At 38.3% G+C, this 25,509-nt stretch overlaps 1 protein-coding gene across 2 annotated transcripts in view; it reads right to left on the bottom strand.

Annotated features, from left to right (window-relative positions):
• The window catches only part of LOC149140254 (DUF21 domain-containing protein At1g55930, chloroplastic-like), a 401,995-nt gene extending 377,761 nt beyond the window's left edge, over nucleotides 1–24,234 (bottom strand). For both annotated transcript variants that reach the window (XR_016264118.1, XM_089446847.1), the window contains exon 1: nucleotides 23,361–24,234. Coding sequence is in view for 1 of the 2 variants with exons in the window: in XM_089446847.1 (XP_089302973.1) it covers nucleotides 23,361–23,951 (591 nt within the window). In the remaining variant the exon portion in view is untranslated. The remainder of the gene's footprint in view (nucleotides 1–23,360) is intronic.
• Nucleotides 24,235–25,509: the final 1,275 nt, after the last annotated feature.

The following is a 25,509-nucleotide window of genomic DNA, read 5'->3' as shown; positions in this document are numbered from 1 at the left end:
GGTCGAAGGAAAGAAACTTCAAATAGAACCCTAGTTGCTTGGCTAAATCTGAGGGATAGTCCCTTAAAGGAGGAAATTGCATTTGTAGCTTTGTTGCTATTCATGGACAGAGCACTTGAATTAACAAAGAAGTGCATTGAAATGATAAGCGAAATTGCAGCCTTTGATATTCATGAATACTCATCCACATACCCTTGGTGTAAGGTCAAGCCAATAGGGGATGAGGGCAACCTAAATCAATTATACGAACGATGACATAACATCTATGTAACAAAGTCTACCAATTGTCATAGGTTGACCCCTATTAAATGAAATAAATCTTATTTAATTCCTTACAAACAAATCTTTATTTTGTAGAACGAATGCATCTTTTCTTTAGATCAATGCAAAGGCTCTAAAAGGCAAAAACCTATCAATGATCAACAAGAATGCTCCAAGAAACACATGACTCACCCCTCAAGCAAAACGAATCAAAAAACTCATCAAGTGCTCCAAACAACACGTGAGCAAAAAAGCACATGTACAAATTTCAAAAAGGCAACAAAATCTACCATCATTCATATGGCTCAATATGCCAATACTCTGAGGCCACAGGTGCTGGAGGGTTATTTATAATCCTGAAGGAAAGCAAGAATTAACTTTTGCACAGGGGTCGGGAGTAACAACAAATAATCAAGTAAAAGCCCTTGCCTTGTTCCGAGTAATGATCCTCCTGAAGGCTTTGGAAATCAATAATGATTTTATTTTTGGTGATTCCTCTCTCATAATCGGTCAAGTGCAAACAAAAGATAGACTCTGGAAATCCTTCCTCCATTTCCAATTTCATTGCTAGAGTCAAAGGAATGGTCTCTAGCTTCAAGATCATAGATTTTCTTCACATTCTTCATTCGAGTAACATCTAAGCAGACAGCATGGCAAGTGAAGCAGTTTTGTTAGATAAAGGGGCACTGGTTAAAAATGGGATGTCCCCTCAACATACTCGATTCCTTGATAACTATTAGGAAGATGAGTACTGGTTTTGCACTGAAAACTGCATAAAGAGAGGATCAAAGAGGAACAAGTCATTAAAATGGTACTTCCCTTCATTCTCATCGCAAGATTGAGATTTTACTGTTGCAATGGAAGTGTACCATTGATTCAATAAAGAACTATGGTGTAAGTGAAGTGTTGCAGGGTTTTATTATAGGGGTTTTTCATCCTTTGGCAACAATGGATGGATCATTGTTTGGTTTTGTGATACTGTACGGTATGTTGGGGTGGCCGCGGTCAAACCAATGCTATGAGGAAGCCATTGATAATGTTTGTGGAGCTGATACACCGCTAGGAAAAGGGTTTTTGCGGGGTTCATTGAAATAGTCTTGTGAAATTCTGGAAAACAAAATCAATGACAGTCAGCTGGGCAGCTTCTTGATGGTTGGTGACTGGGGTTTATTTAGAATGTCACTGGGTGCTTACATGGTTTGTTGGAATGGTTTCTTAACCCTTTTGGCCTGCCTGTTCATTGATAGCAGTATGGAAAAAAGTAAGCCTGTTGGTGAGCATGATCGGTGGGGAGGCTATGAGCTGTGCATACCTTGAAGCTCCTAGCTATATTGATGAATATACATCAGGTGATATTCTCACTCTTAATACAGAGCATGAATAATCATTTAAACACTCAACGGGACAGGAGTATAGAGTGGAAAACAGAGTATCAACTTTAGTTTTTATAGATTCAATGATAGAAGACACCATGGGATATGTCACTGTCCATAAGCATCTTGGGGAATTTGAAAAGGAAGTCACAATACAGCCTGTTCATGAAAGGCAGAAACAGGAAGATGAAGACAAACAAGAAGCTCACAGTAAGCCAGGACATTCTTATCTACCTCAGGTTTTCCATGTTTTGTAAGCCGATCTTTTTGTGTGGTCGGTTCATTAGAATTTATAGTTGCCAAGCTTAAAGACAGCATGCTGGTAGTAAATGTAAAATCCAGCCTTCAAAAGCAGTGTTAACAGAGTTGGAAGCTTTGCCATCTTTTTATTACTCTTCCAGACATTTTGTAACAATTCACTGACCAGCTCGGCCACAGCATTTTATATATCAATATAAAGTTGCCTATTCCTGTAAACAAAAAATATGCCAATACTTGTATGTAACCGTCCATACTCTTTTAGTATTATGTAGTGCAGAGGTAGAGACAGTATAAGTTTATAGCTTTATAATCACCTATTCTACACCCAAATTAAAGCTCATGATGCAGTTCTGATTCCTGATATAAGTTGCAATCTATGACAAAGAAAACACGGGAATCATGAGTTATGAATAAGCACAATATATACACACATAACTTTAGTTCGTATTGCTTTGCATTTCAGTTAACTCATTATCTGCAACAGAGCTGAATTCCTCTTCAGAAATGATGGTAGCAACCTTTAAAAGAGGAATAATACAATGCTCAACCAAAGAAAACAAGTTGTTACAGCAACTGTGTAGCAAAACAGAAGTACAACGAGGAAATCAGTAAATTAGTACTTTAATTGACCTGCTAATGCCGTAAAATCAGGAAATAGCAATATCCAAGACTATAACTGCAGCAATTATTGTGACAATGTTGCACTATTTGCTATTGACATTTACTAAAGAATATTCTGTACATCTAACATGGGAATTAATTTATTTATTGCAATTATAAAGGAAAGTTCACATTTAATGAAGAGAGATCATTGAGCAATTGATGGAAGGAAATGGTCCACCTTATCTATATTTATAATAGTCCATGTGCATTTTTTCCAAGGTTGGCCCATAAAATCAATGTAGGGCAACTGCTTGCAGTTAGTGCAAACCATCATGAGGTACGGCCTACAATTAGATTGTAGTATAACCTGCATTTATGATAGTATGGGTGTCATTATGAATACTGGAGCTTGCTATAGATACGTAGTACTAGTGTAGCTACTACCAGCTTAGATCTATCTTAACTCCGGATCTACCAAGCGCCGAGAGGGATCAAATCTCTTTTCACTCTAAAAGAGGTTTGCATCTCAAGAGATTTGATACCTCTCGGTGCTTGGTAGATCCAGAGTTAAGATGGATCTAGGCTAGTTTAATTTCCCCCTTTAAATAGGCTATATTCCACATGAATACCATGGGTTATTTTTATTTTTATTGTTATTTTATTTTTATAGGGTTATTTTTATTTTCATTTTTATTTTTTATTTTATTTTGAACAAGTTAAAAATTTTACATTACATTACACTACAGCATCTCTACCATATTGGGCTGGAGAGCGCCTCTCAGCGCAATTATAGTATAGCTGTATACCTGGTACATCCTATACTTAATGCAGAGTATGCCTATCATTCACACTCAATATGGCTGTCATCTGATGAGCAATATGGCTGTGCCTTTAGCATATTTAATGAGATCTCTATTTTGCATTGAAATCTTATGCAGATTTGTAACAACGAGGAGAAAGCAAACCACCACTACCTAATCAATAAATAAAAAAAGATCATCTAACCAAACCAGGTGGATATCTCAGTGAATTTTGAATGATAATTTCCCTCTTCACTATAAAATTTGGGGACAATTTCCTCTTAATTGTGAAGGAATTATATAATACTTTCACATTCTATCCTATGTTACCAGACCGTGAGGTCTTGAGGCTGGATCGACGGATCCATGTTTCAGATCCGGACACGAATACAGCTCCACCTAGATCCACGTAGGATCCACCAAGTAAATGGATCCTTCAAACCCACAAACAGATTCCAGCCTGCTGAAATGAATCCTGTGTTAGGTAGCCCTCACACACTGGATCCCAAGCAAATAACATTAGAGTTTTAGGTTTTTTAAGGAAATTTGCCACTTGTTTAAAACCCTAAAAAGCAAATATTCTATTTATTCTATTTAGACTTTTAATTAGATTACTTATTATTAAATTGTAGTCTATATAGCTGTCTAAGTAAGTTATTTATTACCCATAACCTGTAGGCTGTACAGCACATGATAATGCTAGCATGAAAGGTCTAAGACATTAAAATTTTAATTTTCAATTTTGAAAATGCTAAGGGAAAGTTCTAGGAAAACTTTGAGACAATAGATAGATAATAGTATATATTATATACTTAATTTTCAGTTTTCTTTGTGTACAAGGATGGCTGTGCCATTAATAATTTAATTAGATCAATCCCATCCAACTCTAGGTGAAGACTCCTCTTAGAACAATATGATACATAGATTGTAGCATGTTTGCAAACAGTGTATGGTGTTCAATTACATCATAACTAGCGGGGAATTTTTAGATTTTATGGCAGATTTCAAGGAAGATGACAGATCAATTATGATGTAGAGTTGAAATATTGAGATGATAAGGATGTAGACCCATTTCTAGATATGTAATTAGACTTACTCTACATCATCATATCAATAGAGTGATCATTGATGAGACACTCAATTTTGTACTTACAGTTATCCTTTTTGTATAAGGCATGATGCATTATGATTTCAGTCTTCAAATTTATAAACCATCTAATGATTTCAGTTCTAATGTATTGAAAACGTAGAGAGCACGGTCTTTTGGCTTGTGCCTTAGCTAGTGAAGATCTCGAATTGTCCTCATTAGTTAGACTTCAGTTAGGATTAGTTATTTCCAGTTTACTGGAATAATCAAGTTAGCATGCATAGAGTTGGAGCTTCAATTAAAGAGGAGTCTTCATCAATTTGACTATAGAACAAAGTGGCAGTTACAAGTTTAGTTAGAACAAGTTAGTCTTCAGTCTTGATTGAAGGAAGGACGAGTTAAGAACTCCAGTGTTGATTAGAGAGAGAAAGAGTGACACTCTTAGTTAACTCATCAATCAGAACTCGAGTTCTAAATTTGAACTGGGCCTCCTTGCATGTGCGAATTGGGCCTATAAAGAGGACGAAAGCATAAATAATTCATAAGTTTTGTGCACAAAGGTTTGTGTGACAAGACAACTCATGAGTTTGTGAGAGGAGCCTTGATTGTGGAGAGTGCAAGAATTGTTTCTGAAGAAATAGGAGGAACAAGTGCACAAGAATTTAGGAGGTGATTGTGCGCAGTGTTAAGGAGTTTCGTCCTAAAGAATAGGAGGCAGAAAGTTTGCAAAGAAATAGGGCACAAGTGCGCTAGAAAATAGGACCTGAAGTGCACTAGGAAATAGGGAATTTGCGCAAGAGAATAGGGCTGCCAAGTGTGCAAGGAAGGAGGAGCAGAATTGAGCAAGGAAGCAAGGTTTGTAGAGCAAGTCAAGGAGGCAACAGAGGATTGGTTATGAGCTAGAGGGCCAAGATCAAGCAGTGATCATGGCAGGCCAAGATCAACCATATCAACTGAGATTTATGAGAGAAGCAAAATGCTTTCTCGAGAGAGACAGATTGCTTTGTAATAGATTCAATTGCTCCAAGACAATCAATAAAATACCGCATCAAGCAAGCAGGTTTTCCCTGTTAGTTTGCCTGAGAAAAATAAGTGTGTCAATTTGTGTGACGTGCTTTTATCTCTTTGTTTTTATTCTGCTGCTTATGAATTGTTAAGAGATTTTGTATCTTGGTGAAAGTAAACTAGGTTTCAGTTTTCAATTATCCATCTAAGTAGTTGCAGAGTTTAATGGAAATTTAACATAATGTTGTGATTCATGAATCGTTTTGATTTTTTAAGTTGAATATGTTTTTTTAAATTAAAACAACCTTATTTTATTTCTTATACGTGGCATTTCTTGTTGATATTCTAGGGCACCTGCTAGAATTAAGTTTTTATTCACCTGATAACTACTTCAATGATCAATTTAAACTTTAGTTTCACATGGCATTAAATTCAATATCATTTAGGTAGTTATACAGAAGAAAAACATCAACTAATAGTAAATTAACCATGAAACGAGAGACAAGAGACAAAAAATTAGGCACACATCTAGGGGAAAACCCAAAAAAGTTCTTCCTTATGGGAGAGAGAGTTTCCAGATTCATTAATACATCATAAATACCAAATAGCAGAATAATAGCCAAACCAGTAACCAAAATCATGATCAAGTGCCATGTCAAAATCCAAGTCCCTAAAATTTCGGCCCTCCTAGAATTTAGTCCTCCTAAAATTTCGGCCCTTCTGTAATTTCGTTAGATCAGAGATGTACTAATTGATGTGTCCAAATGAGGAGAAATTATCTCCTTTATATAGCCTTCAAGTGGGGGTCGAATGGGTGCCTCTTAGGGGCCCAGCCGACCTAATAAATTTGGAGGCAAATTTAAAAATTCAAATTTCCATTTCTTTTTCAAGATGAAAATATCGACCATGGCTACCATATTTTCCAACACTCCCTCTTAGCCAGGGAGGTACTTTTCATTCTCTCTCTCAAGATCAATCTTCCCAACCAATCATAGGTCTCACAGCTCACAGCCTAAGGAAGAGATCACAAATACAAATATCTCTCTGTCAGGATCAATCTCCCCAACCAATCATAGGTCTCACAACCCACAGCCTAAGGGAGAGATCATCAGTCTCATCATAAGGAAAGATACATAGCATCCATCTCAAATCATCTCCCCAACCATGAGGTCTCACAACACACAGCCTAAGGGAGGAACCAACAATACATCTCCCAGACCATAAGGTTTCACGGCACACAGCCTACAGGAGGAATCAACAATACATCTCTCGGACCACAAGGTCTCACGGCAAACAGCCTAAAGGAGGAATCAACAATATATCTCCCGGACCACAAAGTCTCACGACAAATAGCCTACAAGAGGAATCAACAATACATCTCCCAAACCACAAGGTCTCACAGCACACAACTTACAGAAGGGATCAACAATACATCTCCTGGGCCACAAGGTCTCACGACACATAGCCTACAGGAGATGGTCCATAATATGATACTATGTAATTAGTGCTCCTTTTTCAAGGGGATTCTCAGTCATTCCAGTTTCTTCACATAAACATCAGCAACCAATCCATCATAAGAAATGTAGCCATGGTGGATCTCAAATATTTCAGCAAACAACAACATTTAGTTGTTCATCCAGCTTCAGCGGGGGCTTCATCTCAGAAGCAAACATCAATAGCTATCAACAAACAATAATAGATTTTAGCAATGGCTTCTCACATAAGCAGTCATCGACAACCACTGAAGTGAATATCAATATCCATAGTCAAATCCAGCAGATAATAAATGGCTTCTCTCAAAAGTAGACATCAACAACCATAGTAGAATCCAGCAAACCATAATCAAATCGAGTAGATAACAATAAACTTCGGCAGAAATAAACATCGTCAGATAGATCAACGAACCAATCAGAGAATCAACCAAGTCAATATCAAAATCTTGCAACTTCTTCAAATCATTCATCGAGGAGATGTCAATGGACACGCAGTCCATTGTGCCAAAGATACAGGCTTATGCCTTTACAAAAGCAACTCCCTCTTCCACAAAAGTCCTCTATATAGCAGAAAAATCACGAACTTATCTTTAGCATATTTAGATTAACATCGGTCCTCAAAACTTCTAGTCATCTTCATAGAAACGTGCTTCAATCAGGCTAATCTTGTTTGCTCCCTCTGAGTACAGAGCCTATCATGAGTCTTTTTGTCACATTGTTCTTCCATCATTTCCAATGATTTGCCACACCTTGGTAGTCTTCATTATGTGTCTGCAATCCTCACGAGGAGACTATGGAAGAACAAGAACAACCAAGCAAGCCAAGATACTCATAATGAAACGATCAAGATAATACTTATCATTTGAGAGTGTGTCAAGTCCCTCTTGACCTTAGCCTTCTCATATCGAGTCAATCGCATCACATTATCAAGGAGTCCATACCATCATCAAAGAGTTATCATCATCAACAACAAGTTCACGGAGTCCAAACATCAAGGAGTTCATATCATCATCATCATCAAGGATTCTACGTCATCAACGAGTCCACATCATTATCATCATCAGGGAGTCCACATTATCACCAAGTCCATATCTTCATCATCATCAAAGAGTCTACATTATTAATGAATCCATATCTTCATTATCATCAAGTAGTCCACATCGTTAAGGAATCATCATCATCATATCATCACGGAGTCCATGTTATCATCAAGAAGTTGACCTCATCCATATCATCATTGAGAAATTCATTCAAGGAGTTCAATCCACATCATCATCAAGGAGTCCACTTCATCATCATCAAAGAGTAAGCATCAAGGAGTTCAGATCACCATCAAGGAGTCTAATCACATCATCCATGTCATCAATCATTGTCAGCAAGGAGTACTTATCATCATCAACAAGGAGTACACATTGTCAACATCATAGAGTACGCATCATTCATCATTAAGGAGTCCACATCAACATCCTCAAGGAGTCCATATCATCATCCACATCATCAAGAAGTCCATATCAGCATCAAAGAGTTCATCATCCACGTCTTTAAGAAGTTTATATCATTAATGAGTCCACATCATCAACAAAACCACATCATTATCAACGAGTCCATATTATCAACAAGGAATTAAGGTTAGGTTCATTAGACTTAGATTTTCTTCTCCAAACCCAACCTAGAGTTTTACAAATCATAGATAGTGCAATGCCAATTCTAATTGAAACGATAAGAGAAACACAAGATACTTAGCTTTTGAGATCAAGACAACTCCCTCTTGGTCTTGAGTCCTTTTAAAATCCAACCTGCAAATTAGCCCGACATTTACTCAACCTTTTATATCGATGTAGGGTTAACAGCTATTGGCAAGGGTTTTGCAATTCAAACAACTAGGGTTATAGCATCAAACCCTGATATCTTTTCAGGTTTACAAACACTCAGATTCTCAACATATGTAAATGTCATTGCCTTCTTGCATCATGCTACCAATTCTATCTAGGGTTACTTCTTTCAATAGCGGCAACAATCTTTGAGTCCATACGTCCTAGGCTTTATCCAAACCAACCCTTTGTTGGCATTAATGTTTCTGGTATGGCTATATGTTACAGATTTTGTACTTGATGGCAACACCCGTGGCAAGGCTCTCAATTTGTTGAAAATTAAGAAGTACGCAGGAGAACAGTTCAGAAGATGCGTACCCGCAGGTACACCGTGAAGGGACCGCGGCCAGACTCGCAGGTCAGCCGTTCAGGAGGTGCGTACCCCCAGTGCACTCACTTCAAGGCAGAGAAAAGCACACGAGGGGTTTCTTATGTTTAACCCTTGGTATTTAGCCGACGGTATTTGTGTTATTATGGTTTTGGCTCGTGGTATTGATCCATGATTTTAGGAGGAGCTTGCCTATATAAAGCAAAGGAGATCACTTGGCTAAGCATCTTTTGCAATTGAATATCTTAAGATCTGAAATATTGGATTAAAAGCTTGATCTATATGTAAGAGAAGTGGAAAGCGAATCTGTGAAGGGTGATCTCTCGAGCACATGATCAGATCTGGGCATCCGACTAACTGTGCCACACTGGTGGACTGCCAATTCGGCCCTAATCCGAAGTACGCAGGTGTTTGACGGTACAGCTGCGTGGGTACGCAGGGCAGAAACAGGAGAGCTGCGTGGGTACGCAGGGCAGAAACAGGAGAGCTGCGTGGGTACGCAGAGCAGAAGAAGGAGAACTGCGTGGGTACGCAGAGAGACAGAGGTTCAGGTGCGTACACACAGCTAAAGTGCGCGGCGCGATAGTATCCTTGAGTGCGTGGTTTCAGTAATGGTACGCGACGCGATAGTATTTCTGGGTGCGTACCTACAGTAACAGTACGCGGCGCGATAGTGTCTCTGGGTGCGTACCTACAGTAACAGTACGCAGCGCGGTTGAAGAAACAGTGCGTGGACACGCAGTGCGGCAGAAGGGTCTCTACGGGTATACGCAGGGGAGCAGAAGGTGAAGTGCATACGCACGCAGACCAGAGAAAGAAAAACTGCATATCTGTCTTAAGACCTTTTGTTTGGCTGTACTTTTCTATTGATAAGGTGTTCTGGGTTTAGTTCTATTATTGTTGATCTGGTTACTACAGTTGACTGGGTGATTTTCTTATACTTGATGATCATTTGATGTTTATGGATCCAGTTTGAAAATTTATGAAAAGTGGTCCTTGTAAGAAAGGAAGTAGGGGGTTGTAGCTCCCTTCCAGGAGAGACTGGAAAACGAGAGAGAGTTGTAGCTTTCTGCAGGTTGCAGCCTACGTACTGGTAAAGGACTGCACCAGTACAAAACCATTGTAAAAGGAGTTTCTAATTTGAAAGAAGATAGAGACATATTGCAGCAGGTGGTTTTCACCCACATTGGGTTTCCACCTTATATCTGGTGTTCTTTGGTGTGACTATCTGTTTTTCTTGTTCATGCTCATTATTTTATGGTACTGATATGCAAAAATAATTCAAAGTATAAATAAGGAAGATTTGTTAAAAGAACTTGATAGTACTGATTCACCCCCCCTCTCAGTATTATTTCCAACACCCTTACTAGGGTTTTATCATATACCCCAGATTACCCTTTCAAAATTGCAAACCCTTGATATTATTTTCCAAGAGCTAGGGTTTCTTTAGAGGGAACAACCAATAGGGTAAGGGTTTTCACTTCTAGAGTTAAATCAATCTAAACTTAGGGTTTAGAAACCCTAAGTACCAAGAGTCTTCAAGACTTATAAACCCTAGAGACTTCATGGTTATAAGGAGTTGCAAAACCATATTGCTAACTACAAAACCCTAGAAACTTTTCAAACCCTTTCTAATATTTCAACAAACCATTTGTTTTTTAAATGACCATCCTGAGCTAGAAAACTTGACATATATGAGATGCATTCAACAAACACACCTCAACAAATTTTACCTTCTTTGTCGGAATCACTCATCCTTCAACAAATGCATATCTTTCAACACAGGTGCCTTGAGATGTTTTGCAAAGTCCTTTGTCATAGTTTTCTAGGATCTCGTACTCATGATTCTAGTCCCTTCCTTAATCCAAAAAAACAATTCTTTCAAGTCAGCCTCATTGATGACCGCTTCTCATTGAGTCAATTGTCATATGTACTTTTGTCATATAACTATATCAAGGGTCCTGTAGAGTGTTGTTTCCAGCCATTCAATTTTCATCATATGCATCATGGTTATGGTCATATAAAGGGTTACCGTCAACTTGACCAGAATGCACGTTATTGTCTTTCGTCAAGGGCATAACCACACATATGATCTAGTTATCTGAGTTATGGAAGGTGCCAGTCACCGTATGTTGTTTATCCATATGCTACCCATACAAGTCACAAGGAATGTGAGCCACTGTACGTTGTTTAATTGTCCCATGTCATAGCTATAAGGTTACTATATAGATTACGGTCTCATTGTTTCACTGTAGCGAGCTTCATAAAAGATACAAGCTACAAGTATGTCGATTCTAACCACAAGAAAGATGCAAGGTACAGAGATCCAAAATGTGATTCACACTGTGAATGTATCGAGATCATTGAGACATTGTGAACCATTAAACGAACCACAGAGTATCCTACTGTATACAAATGCGGACCAGTATATGCAAGCTTATGTAAGTCGAGACACTACGTGTTAGCCATAATTAAGATGCCATTGCAATGAGGTATAACAATGCCACTATTCATAGTGAGCCATTCGAATATCATATATAGAGTGAAACGCAGTGTTATGTCACTATGTATTGTGTGACGTGAGCAACTGGTGTTAATTATCGAGCCATAGAACATGATTTAAGCCCCTTGTATAACACGCCCACTGTATATTCCTGAACCACAGTGAACTACTGCTTATTACAATCATAGTGACATCCAAACCTTTGTCATATATGATTACAAGCCAGTCACAGTACAACGAGACATCTCAGAATCTTTATGCGAATTTCAAATTGCTTTCTGAAACATTTTCACCCATAGTATACGTGCTCCATAGGACTATAGGAAGTGAAAATTCCTTGAAATGCAGCAACTAGAAATTAATTCTCCTAACTGATTAACAATTTATTAATTTTCTGATTAATACTTAGTTAATCACACTACAATTTCTTCACCGAAAATAAATAAATACAACGAAGGCAAAAATAGGAACTAAGAAATACTAGCACACACGCATAAAATGGCACAGTTATTTTTGGACAAGCATCACAAGAAAAAACCAATGTTGGAAAATTGGTGCAGCAACTGAGGATTTATTTTATTATGCAGCAGTGAAATCTTAGTACAATCTTTGGAAGCCCCGCTAGCTATCCAAACAGCAAGAATCTAACAAAAATATTTGGAGAGAGGATTCTCTCCCTCCATAAGCAAACCCCTGGCCTCTGAAAATTGGTGGTCCAACCCCTGCATAAACCAATTCTGCTTCTGACAATATGTGTGGTTGTGCTAGGAAAACCCGCACAATACTTGTGGTTGTACTGGAAAAACCAGCGCAACCCTAACTGCAACCCCTCAGAAAATTTCACACGACCCTTGTGGCTGTCCTGGGCTAGCTTCATTGTGGAATACTTCAGTCACTTGTTGTTGCTCTCTGAAACTGGAAATCCTCCTCCGAATCACTGTCTTTGCCCATCTGAGATTTGCTACTCGATCTTTGACTTGATCTCTCGAGTTGTCTAGATCACTAGGTGTCTGCAAAATCTATTCTCCATCTACCCATTGACTCCTTATAATCTCCAGTTGGGACTCCAACGACCAAGATTAAATCTTAATCAATGGTTGAGATCATCTCTAAGTCGATCCGTGTGAGTCTCTAGAGAATTCACACATTTCTTAATTAATTACTATTAATTAAACATTTTTCCTAAGTTAGACTTGGGAAAAATTAAATGTTAGTTAATTAATTTAATTGAGACATCTCTAGGTGGAATTTCTAGAAACGATTTTTGGGTTATGGAGTCCTGTCTTTTCTTAGCCTCTCTAACAACTATCGAGACTAGAACACCACTCGATGCTACAAAAACTAACACTCCCTCTTAAAGAGGAAGGTGTTCTAGTGCTGCACTACTACAACACCCTGTTACTACATCATCATCCAACCACGTTGTTGATGTCTGGCCACTGTGACTACCTGCCACTACCCACCAACTTTTGCACAACTCTGATGTTGCATTTGTGTTGCTACTGACACTGCTATATTATTGCAACTTTGCATCTGCACTGCAACTACTACAACTGAGAAGCATCTGAAATATTGAATCAATTGTGCCTCTATGTTTCATCTGTCTTTGGAGAATCTGACTAATACTAGCGCCTGCACTGTCCATTGGGAATCTCCGCTGTCGCTGACTCTACTACTGAGCCTCATGCTCTGTTGTCAACACTACACTGCGCTCCTCAGTACCTAACTGCAGCGAGTCTGCAACTGTCACTTTGGAATATAACTGCATCACTGACACTGATCCATCCTGCTACTGAATATTGTGGGCCCCTGTAGCAAGGTAATGATCCATGAGGAAGACACCTCAATGGACCCTGCCCAACCTTTGCACAACTTTGGGACTATAGCTCCATATCGCCCCACCTCACTCCTGGAGGTATAGCTGCAAACATGGCAAAATCTTCCTCCAGCCTGGAGGACAACTTGTCTATCTCTGCGGACGTTGTCGCCTAGTCCTGCTTGTCCTTCTTCCTAAGAGGACACTGGGTACTGTAGTGGCCAAACTCGCCACACCTAAAGCATTTGAGTCGCCTGGTCCTACTTGTCCTTCTTCCTAAGAGGACACTGGGTAATGTAGTGGCCAAACTCACCACACCTAAAGCATTTGACCTTAGATAGGTCCTTCTTCTTCTTCTTCTTCTCCCCCTATCCCTTACTAGGACCCTTTGATGCAAGGGCCACATTCTCCTCTTCCTTCTCACACTTTGAATCCTTATTGTTGCTTCCGCTGATGTAGCTCTTTACTAGAGCTCGCCTCATCTCCTCCTACTGCAAGTCTAACCACATCTTGTCCCACCCTGGTAATGTGTCTCGTCCAAAACCCTCTGGACAAAGACTTGCCATTCCTCTGAGACACTGTGTAGGGCCAAATGCACGAGCTCTGTAGGTTGAGGTGTTGCCACAACGGTTGCAAGTTGATCCTGGATTTCCTAAATTCTGGTGAGGAAGGGATCCATGCCTTCACCCTTCTACATCATGATGTTTCTCAGCTTCTCTTGCAGGAACATCTTCCGCTGCTCGAAAGGCTTATGATATCGCTGAGCGAGAGCCTCCCACATCTCCTTGATCGCATTCTTGGTCGATATATGCAAGACTATATGGTCCCGAACGCCATTCAAGATCATCCACTTCGCCTTTGCCATCTTTTTCCTATACTCCTTCAGTTGATCTGCATTAGTGGGTACTGCCACAACATTATCTGCATAGGTCTTCAGGCCAAATTCATCTAGCAAGAAGGGCATCCTGGCCTTCCAAATGACATAGTTGGAGGCTCCTCCAACCTATCCTAATCTCTAAAAGCCCAATTGTGGCCATCTCTGAAACTGAAATAGAAAACTCCCTCTTTCACCTTCTCGGTTGTTGAATCTATTATTTGCACTCCCTTCTAGAGTGAGAAAAAAAGCTTGCAGCTGCTGCCGACTACAACTGGAAATCTGGATTTCTGAACTAGAAACCCTCTGAGAGAAATTCCCTCTGTGTGCGAACTTTCTCTTCCACCAGGCACTGAATATGCTCTAGCAAACTACTGCAAACCCTCTATCCCCAGACAAGAATTTGCTCTGCGAAAATCTGAGTCGTTGCTACTCCTGCTTGCGCTGCACTCACGGCTTTTTTGTATTCACGCATTTTTCAATCTAAACTTGCGCAATCCTCGCGATTGTATAGAAAATCTCACGCGTCTCTTGCAGTTCTTCTAAGCTAACCCACGCGGTCGTCTAAAAAAATTGCCCTGCAACTCCCTCTAAACTGCAAATTTCTCCTTTCCGTCTCTGAGCCTCCTGTCTGCCAAATTTCCTCTGATACCATGTGAAAATTATGGAAATTAATTCTCCTAATTGATTAACAATTTATTAATTTTCTGATTAATACCAAATTAATCACATTACAATTTATTCACCAAAAAAAAGAATACTGCAGAAAAAACCAATGCAGCAGTTGAGGGTTTATTTCCTTATGCAGTAGTGAAATCTCAGTACAATCTTTAGAAGCCCCGTTGGCTCTCCAAACAGCAAGAATCTGACAAAAATATTTGGAGAGAGGATTCTCTCCCTCCACAAGCAAACCCCTGGCCTCGAAAAACTGGTCGTCCAATCCCTGCATAGGACGATTCTGCTTCTGACAATTTGCGCGATTGTGCTGGGAAAACCCACGCGATACTCATGGCTGTATTGGGAATACCCGTGCGACCCTAACTGCAACCCATCAAAAAATTCTACGCGACCCTTGCAGTTGTCCTGGGCTAGCTTCGTTGTGGAAATACTTGAGTCACTTGTTGTTGCCTCTCTGAAACTAGAAATCCTTCTCCGAATCATTATTTACCCCTCTAAGATTTGCTACTCAATCTCTAACTCGATCTCTCGAGTCGTCTAGATCACTGAGTGTCTGCAAAATCTATTCTCCATCTACCCATCGACACCTTATAATCTCCAGTTGGGACTCCAACAGCCAAGATTAAATCTTAATCAACGTTGAGATCATCTCTAAGTCGATCTGTGTGAGTTTCCAGAGAATTCACACCTTTCTCAATTAATTACTATTAATTAACCATTTTTCCTAGGTTAGACTTAGGAAAAATTGAATGTTAGTTAATTAATTTAATTGAGACATCTCTAGGTGGAATTTCCATAAATGATTGTTGGGTTATAAAGTCCTAGTGTTTCTTAGCCTCTCTGACAACTGTTGGGACTAGAACACCATTCAATGCTACAAAAACTAACACAGGAGAGTGTGATTAAACCAATGATGCCAAAGCCACATATCGCGTTATGCGATCCTCCAAGACATTGCAAGCCGTCGTAAATACGAGTCTCAGGAACCTATGAAATAACAAATGCGAGTGATACAGAAAACCACGAGCCATGCGAGCTATCACCGAGATCTTTTGTACACATTTGTTTCTTAGTTATGTTGTGATCCTTGTTGTTGACCATTGAAGTGTACCTAAAAAAATTTGAAAACTCCATGCCCGAGGATGTGTCAGAGGCTTCATGTAGCATCAGAATTCACTATATCATCAGAGTCTTTTAACTCTAATTTTTCTTCTCATCTTCTTCTCGTGTTGTACTCAGATTCCACAAGTCCTGCAAGGATGATGTAAAGTGATGTTAGTGTGATGAGTTGAATCATGTAACAAGCCTAGCTAACTTGGAACCTTGTCATTAAGTGAGTTTACTTTGGGATATTTTTTTTACTTGGTTAATTATCAGGTTCTTTCGAAAACTTAATAATTAATTGAGTTTTTTTCTCCAAACATAACCCCAAAGCCGGAGTGTGGCTTGATGGTGAGGCCTTAGGTGAGTCCTAGTGTCTAGAGTCATTGTATATTACCATACTAGATCATTCGTAAAATTTCATGGAATTTGAATAGGTCTAAGGGTTAGTTTTTTAATTTTTTAAATTTCCCGCAGGGCAGAAATTTGAATAAATTCTGAATGTAAAATGTAATAAGTGATGTCTAGAGAAGTTGTATGGGGTATGTGTGCTCAAAATTACACCTCTCACCCTCAACTTTCTACTATGACACACTTTGAGGGGTAAAAAATAAGTTCTAGACCCTCAAAACCCACTTTTCCTAAGTTTAGTGGAAAATGTGGGAATAAATTAACCAAATTAAATAAATAGAGAGAAATAAATAAATCTATGTGAGAAAATGACATGGAAATGACTTGGAAATTATCTCAAGTCAAGAGTTAAGTCAAAGGACAAGTGGAAGATGATTTGGCACCTGACATCATCAAAGCATTTATCACATGGGAAAATCGATTTTCTTGCTACAAAAAGAGAATTTGATTTGCTAACTGAGAAAATCGAATTGGTTGAAGTAAATGCACATGAGGGGATATTTGGCTGGATTTTTTATTGAGATTTTAGTGGAGACTTGTCTCCAATATAATTTCACTACCTCTACACTTGGCACCTCCATGGATCAACGCAATGAAGGCTCACACATTTCCTCAAGGAGCTCCAATGTATGGCACATTGAAAACATTAATTCGATGTGGCACTTCTTGGCTTGATGGTTGGGAGATAACTCCCTCTTGTTACACATAAGGCATTCTTTGGCTCTCCACTTGGATATTCGATTTGCTTGATGAGGAATTTGATGGCCAACTCAAGGAGTTCGATTTGGTTGAAGCTCCACACATGCCATCTCATCTCTCCACTTGGAATTCGACTTTTCTTCTTAGGATCTTCTCCAACACCACTTATCACTTGGCTCTCTCATTGGGAATTGCTCCCAAATTTCTATTTAAGTGAGCATTAGGCTCTCACTATGTATTCATATTATAAGTTATTGAGCTTGAGGAAGCTGTCATTTTGTACACTTGCATTTTGTTAATAAAACAAAGACTTTGGGGCAATTTTGGTGGTGTTCTCTTAACACTTTGAGGTGATTCATTTCCATACTATTATTATTGTGCTTCTTATTGCATATTTGTATGTTGCTAGCTTCCATTTGCCATCAATTTTGCACATATCTTTGATTTAGAGTAGTATTACAGGAGTTAAATTCCCAATTTATTTTTGGAGGAATATTTGGTCTATTTCACCCATTGCGTTGCTCTAATTCCTTTGTAAGATAATATTTGAATTCAAGTGTGTAGGAAAAATCTATTTGAATTGTGGGTAGGAATCCATTTGGGCATGGGAGAAGTCTCACATAGATCAATTCACTCCCGGATTCAAGGTTGCTCAAAACCTATCAGTTTTTACATCAAGGCTTTCATCTAAAGGGGAGCAAGAGGGGATTTTCCCTTTCCCATTATCTACTTGAATCATTTATAAATTTTAATTACATGTTTCTTTCGATCTAGAGCTTTCAAGATTACATAAGCTAATTAAGAGCAATTTTATAAACTAGACAAGTATGGGGGTTCACTCCCATCACTTGGTTTGGTTTCTTGTATATTAGTATGTACTATATTTTGTTTTTTTTGCATCCTCTCTCCACCAACAATCCTCTTGGTTTTGCAGACCATAGTTGCAGGTTTTGGCAACTCATCTTGTGACAAGTCTTGAGGAGAGAATTCTTGAAACTTCTAACTAGTGTTTGCAGGACTTCTCACACGTTTGGAGATCAATTTCAAGGAGCCCATGAACACTTGAGGGCAGCTGCAAAATAGCTAGGCTATGGGTCCTTTGAGGCTGATTTCTTTCTTGTAAATTTCAAATTCTGAGAATTTTCCATTGGCCATTGTAGTTGTCAAGTTTCACAAGGAGACTCTAGCTTCTATATTTCCGACTTTGTAAAGGTTTCTCCTTCACCGTTTGGGCAGCCTTCTAAAGGCCTTCTCCTCATTGTAACATTTAATAAAATTCCTATTTTCTTGTGGGAACTTGGGAATTTACCCAATGGCATCCCTCCTCCTCATTTAGAGGGAGGACTTTGGTTGGGTGGATTGATTCTCTTGATAGTTTTCTTTTAACTTACATGCATGCTTAATTGGGAATTAACACAACCTCACATCACATTTCATTTGCTAATTAAGTTTGCTATTTAAGTTCTTGCATGCCTAAGTTTCAAGATTGACAATTTGCTTCTTGAGCAATTTCATTTATGTGCAAGCACTTTACTTTTGTTGACAAGCTTTGATTTATTCCATTTGCACTCAACTTGTTTAATTGTTTCATAATTATTTGGATATATGCTTCATTATTGTGTCAACTTATGCTACATGTTTTGATGATTATTGGAGCATTACATTTCACTTGAAGCAATTTTACCTTAAGCAATTTACTTGTCTCATTTCATTTAACTTGTCTACTTTCAAGTTTCAATCAATTGGTGAAGCACATGCAACACTTGTGAGCTAATTTCCATTTTATTTCTCCAATTTAAATCATTATTGCAATTTATGTTGAGCACTATCTTATTGTTCTTATTTTGAAGCATTGCAATCAACATTTCTTTTGGGGAAAACTTACATGCATTTCAGTTAGGCATATTAGCATAACTTGCACTTCTAATTAATTTTACCTTCAAGCATAAACTTGGTTGTATAAAAATCATAAGGCCAAGATTTTCCTTAAAAATTATTCCAATTAGTACGGAGTAAGGTAAAGTGTGTGACCCTGTAGTTATGAAGGTCGTTTTGTCCCCTTGTAGGAACGAAAACACACATGGCTTGTAAGAAAGGGTATCGTTAACAAAGACAAGTGTTTCCTCAGCGCCTCTTCCTTGCAGTCACCCCAATCTTTACCCTTTGACAAGAGGTTGAAGGGAGAATCCTTCACCTAGAATAGGCATTTAGTTTAAAAACTTACCAAGATAATTGCTTCTCGCCTTAGCTAAGTGCACATCATTCTAACTCATTTACTTTTAAAGCATTTTCCAATTTACTTGCAAGTTTATTCATTTCATGTACTTGATGAATGATCTCATGTCTCATTGATTAAATCATTTTTGTTGTTGAAGTATCTCATTTACCAAGTACAATTTTTTATTTTGCAAGTGATATTTGGGATTCATCTAATTTCATATTTTGCAAGTCGTTTTCTTTCAAATTGCTACTATACATGTTTATGATTATGAATGATAGCATCTTTATTTAAGCATCTCTTTAAAGTGGAATTTGTGTCTTGAAATTGATATCATTTTTTATCTAACATTGCTTTGTTTTGTAGGATTTCTTGTCATCATCTTTTAAGTTTCCATCTTGATCAAGTATTATTGTCATTTATCTTGAGCAACTATTTATTTCAAGCACTGGTCTATGTCATTTATCAGTGAAATCTTTGAACATTGCTCATGTATGTTTATTTACTTGCTTATGTCTTTGGAAACAAGTTATTTTTTATAAGCCTTCTTCTAACCTTATTCTCCTAGAAAACTCACGTCTCATCTAACTTTTCAATAGGGACCACCCCCCTTAGCTTACCTAGGAGAGAGCTTTAACGAAGAGAGTTGGGAATAGGTGAAAGCCTCATATCTTAGTTTGCCACCACGTTACACCTTGTGGGGTTAGACTTTTCCAACACTAACTTAGGTGTGTGTCTTAGGCGACATCAACAACTGTGGTCACAGAGATTTAATTACAAGATTCATACGATCAATAGAGCAAGCCCAGAGCTCATATCTCTATCCATTGGAATTTGCGGAAACCACAAGGAGTTGATTTCTTAAACAAATGAGAGCTTTCCACAAATGTCATACAAGTCCTTTAAGGAGAGTGCCATTCGGATAACAAAAAATGCTACCGTACAAACTTGATGAGCTTTAAATGCATGCCACCATTGTAAGAGTGTGTATCACTGTAATGCAAACCTAGGAAAAACCCGAGTTAAGCCACAGGATGCATGAAACTTTGATCCAGATGTCAACAGAGTGATCTTTTAGCTTCATAATTCAATCCATAGCTTTGATACTGTGTTGATATTCTAGGGCACCTGCTAGAATTATGTTTTTCTTCACTTGATAACTACTTCAATTATCAATTTAAACATTAATTTCACATAGCATTAAATTCAATATCATTTAGGCAGTTATACAGAAGAAAAACATCAATTAATAGTTAAGTAACCATGAAACAGAGACAATAGACACAAAAAATTAAGCACACAACTAGGGCAAAACCCACAAGGGGAAACCCGGAAAAAGTTCTTCATTATGAGAGAAGAGAGTTTCTAGATTCATTAATACATCATAAATACCAAATAGCTAAATGTCCTCCTTTTCCTCCGCACGTGTGACAGAGAGGAGCCCTAAAACAATCCCAAAACTTAGGATTTCTTCCTTCTCTTCTGTGCTGGCTTAGAAGCAACCTCTTGCTCTTCTTCGCACCTCTTTCTTGACTCTTTTTTTGCTTACTTAAGAGATAGCTTACTTGTCCCTTTGATGAGGTCAAATGGCCCTATATATAGGAGTCTGTCCCTCCTATTAGGCCGACTTGAGCTAGTGAGGCCGACTTGACTTCAAGTGCACCAAAATCCATTCTTTGAGCGGACTTGAAGAAGAGACTTGTCCTTGTGCTTTGGAAGATCACTTTTGACATATATCTTTGACATAATAACATAGTTTACATAGTGTAACATGCCCACATGGGTGTTCAATAATTACATTGACTTTTTGACTTTCCTAGAAGCACTTAAACATGTGCTTGACCTATCAAATGGGCAACAAACCCATTTTTTATAATGACAAAATTAATAATTATTTTCTTTTACAAGTACAAAGATCAAAATTACATTTATGAAGACCAAACCTAGTTACATTTTCTTCAAGATTAGGGGCCCAGCCGACCTAATAAATTTGGAGGCAAATTTAAAAATTAAAATTTCTATTTCTTTTTCAAGATGAAAATACCGACCATGGCAACCATATTTTCCAACATTTCCCCACCATATCTAGATCTTGGTTTTTCAAAAATCTGGCAGATCCAAATCTGTATCCATATCCATTTCCTGGTAACTTAGGTTATATCATACAATTAGTTGTATGCATCCTTGCTGTATTTTACGTTGAGTTGTTCATATTGTATTTTATGTTACTTAACATTTCACACTAGCACTTAGTGTTAGTCACTATAATTTGTTGATATTCTTTGAATCATCTGAAGTGTCCGTTTAGTTTTTATAAGGTGACATTTCTCCATGAGCATTCATTTTACTATAAATAATATTCATTTATCCTCATTCTTGTAAACAAGTTACTCCTTTCTTTAGGAAGTATTTGTGTCTGAGTATTTTTTTCTTGTGGAACCTCAGTTGTAGGCTGTAGCATCCACCATCTTGCTCCATTTGAACAATAATAGGGTTAATAGTGTTGGCTCACAATTTCGTTTTAGAAAAGTTAATCACAAATTGCCTATATTGATGCTCAACCAATTCTATAAAATCTATTCGTTCAACATTTCCGAGCCATGTTTCCATAATTCAACCTCACCGTTCAAAATCCATTTCTTCCGAGGCAAGATTTCCCTCTACAATGACATCATTTTCTAGCTGCAGTAAGATAAAATCAACTCCGTCCTCTCAACCTCACCTGCTAAACATATCCTGTCTTCATTACACTAAATGTTGCTATCATCTAGAAAAAAAAAATGCCTTATGGCTATGTCAAAGAAATGTCACTGAAAAATGTTAGGATCACCACCTTTCACATTTTACCAGTGCTACCAAACTCTGCTGCATAACTGCTTGGATATTACAAAACCACATCTGCAAACACTGTGCAACCAAAAGAGCAAATTTTGAGCTGCTAAGATGCCGTACAAGGGTGGTCAATGGCAGTCTTCTGGTTTGACATATGGATAAGCAATTGGGATACATGAAATCACCTAAGCCAGATTACAAATAGGCATGGAGAGAATTGCATTTCTGTACAGTGCAAACAGACAACAACATCTGTTAAAGAAAACTTCTAAAGGAGCCTTAAAGCAATTTTGTCTGTTTGACTGTGTGACTGGATAAACCTATATTTTTATTACTTTCATAACCTGAGGAAAACAAGATTTGCTCTCACTAAAGTTTCACATGGAACCAGGCACTGGGTCACTATAGGAGAGAAGACTCCCCTACCCGAATTTTTATACAGGCAGAGAAACAAGATGAGGATACAAGATATTCTAACTGTAATAATGGATTCAGAACTTGCTCAAGATAGCACGGAAGACTGCATTAAACACCAAAACCACATAAAGTAACCATTGGGTGCCCACATTCGTTTGAAGGATGTGTGCTGATCATTTTGACACCTCCAATTTGTAGGGAAAGATTCACATGGATATAAGTGTGTCCAGAATAACTACCATCGACAAGAAATGTATATTGATTGATGCCGTAATTCTGCCAAATTTATGTCCACTTGACAGTAAGTTGTGGAAAATGAAACAGTATATCATGCCATGAGGATGGCTGGTGGTTGTCATTATATTGGACCACAGTTTGGGTATGTTGCAAAAAGGATTGGAAGGGAAAGGGAACCTAACTATGATCTTGAATTCGGCAATTCTCTCCCATTTTTGTTTGTTGCGTGTATTATGGTTTTTAGAAGGGTCAGTTTTGTTATTGTATGTTAACCCTGCTGACTGGTGGCTTGCGATTCGACTATGAGGCTCTCCTCCATATTTGTCCGGCCTATACGTCTCCCCTTGGGCCTCGAAAGACCTAAAGGAAAGACTTTAAGTTTGTAGGCTGTTAATTCTCTGAGTAACCAAAACAAGAAAAATGACAAGCTGATTGTTGAAATTGTCTTCAAAACTAGAAATATAGCGGTGAAGAGCAAAATTATCACATTACCTTCCAGGGCCACAGTGTCATGATGGAAGTCTCGGCCATAGAAAAGAATGCTGAAAGAGCCAAGAGAAGAGATATAAGCAATCCTTGATCTCTAAAAACACTTAAAACCTGCAAAATTTTAGGCCAGAGGAGCCCCCACAGAGCCTTCACTTTCACTGACAGCTGAGGTACCAATGCTGGAACAGTTTCCACTGCATAAGCTGCTCTGCATCTCCACACCAACGAAGCACATGAAATTGACACCAAGACTGCTAGCGCCCACTTGGAAATTATGGCGGTTCTCGTTACCAATCCAAGCATTGAATCAGAACCTGTCCGGACCTCAACTGACCTTACAGGCTTCTCTCTGCTTCTGGCGAAGCCCACAAAGCAAGAGGGAAACTGCCCTCTAGAAGACATTGTAGGAATGACCCAACTCATGTTGGTACTCCTCCTATCACCTCTTATCACGTGTCTGGTTTTTTGGGTACCAACCAATGAAGGGGGCGAATTGAATGCCGCCATCATGTGATAATGCCCAAATGCTGAACTAATCTCTGTATTTTTAAACACGCTTGAGTGTATCAGACACTGGTATAAACTCCCTGCCATGATTATGTATAGAAACTAGACTTCATCCAATGTAGAAATCCTTGACACTCTGCTCCCTCCACAGTTTCAGCGGGTCCACGACACATTTCTTCCGAGTTTTGCTATCGGTGTCACGCAGTGACAAACATATCTACAGATAGCCATGGCTTGGGGTTTAATATGGTAGCTGATAACTACAGTATTGTTAGTGGGCAGGGCTCGAAATTGTGGAAATATTATCGAATAAAGGTTTCACGTATGCCTGTGCGAAAACAAAGACGATTGCTTCATTGTATATCGGTAAAACATTGCCAGGTCTATTACTCGGAAGGAAATGGGCAAATACGTTATTTTTATTATTTTTTTATTGAATAATGGTTACTTGAAGAGATTAATTCACTATGTTAGGAGATGTTAAGTTTTTACCTTCTAAATCAGTTGCAGTGTATATTAATGGTTAAATTCCCATATACGCAAATTCAAAAAAAAAAAAATCATATATCAAATTGAGATTAGAGGCAATTATTTTATTATGATTAAAAATATATTAAAATTAATTATCTTATGATAAATGGATTAAGAATTGATTTGGAATAATGCCCACTTTGCAAAAATTGTGATGAAACTGTTTCGCACTTGTTCATTTCTTACTTCTTTTTTCAGCATGTGTGGACAGCATGTTCGCACTGCCCTTGGTCATCTTGTTTTATGGAAGGCAAGATCTCGAAGAAGCATGGAGGACTTAATACTCCAACCCTAGTTGTCATCCTATCAAAGCTCTACCATTAATTACTTGTTGGGGGGTTTGGTTACCTGAAACAAGGCCATCTTTTAGGAGCTGTTATCAATCCCAACCATTCTGCTACAGAAATGCTACCCATTTTAAGTCACATCCCTAAGGAAAAATTCCCTCTCCTCCTCAAGTTCTGAGGCCAAAACTCATAGACAAATCACGACCATTGGCTTTTTTCGATGGTGCCTCATCATGCATGGGACACTAAAGCGAAGGAGGATTCGTCCTCTCCCTATTGAAAGCACATCACTATTAGGTTAAATTTGGCTTCGGCAGTGGGACCAACAACCAGGCATAATTCCTAGCCTACAAATTTTTACTATTGTTTGCCTCAGAGGACGGTTGCACTTTGATCCAAATATTTGGGGACTCAAAACTTACTATAAATTGTTTAAACACATCTCAAGTCTGCAAAAATATCATTCTTATGCCAATATTGAAGGAAATCATGTGTATTATTGATTTTTTTTTCTCAATTCACATGCAACCTTATGTACAGGGAAGGAAACAGAATGGTGGACAGGTTGTCAAAAGAAGGGCTCAATCTAGAACAAGGCTTATGGAGTATTGTAGAACAAAGGGATGGTCAAATTTTTGAATTTCATTGTCAATCCTGTGGGGACATCTTCTAGTGACTAGCAACAGTATAATCCGAGTTTTTTTGTCCTCTTTTCCCTTTTCACCATTCAATTTTCTATGGATGTTGCTTTATTTCTTCATGTTTTTCTAGGGCAACTTGGTTTTTGGAAGCCCAAAAATTATGTTTATTATGTAATATCTCTCAAC

This window comes from Pinus tabuliformis, chromosome X (assembly GCF_031772625.1).
Source record: "Pinus tabuliformis cultivar Carrire ecotype Pingquan chromosome X, CPIR1, whole genome shotgun sequence".
Lineage (NCBI taxonomy): Eukaryota > Viridiplantae > Streptophyta > Pinopsida > Pinales > Pinaceae > Pinus > Pinus tabuliformis.
The sequence above is the reverse complement of the archived record's forward strand: the minus strand, read 5'-3'. Positions and strand labels throughout refer to the sequence as shown.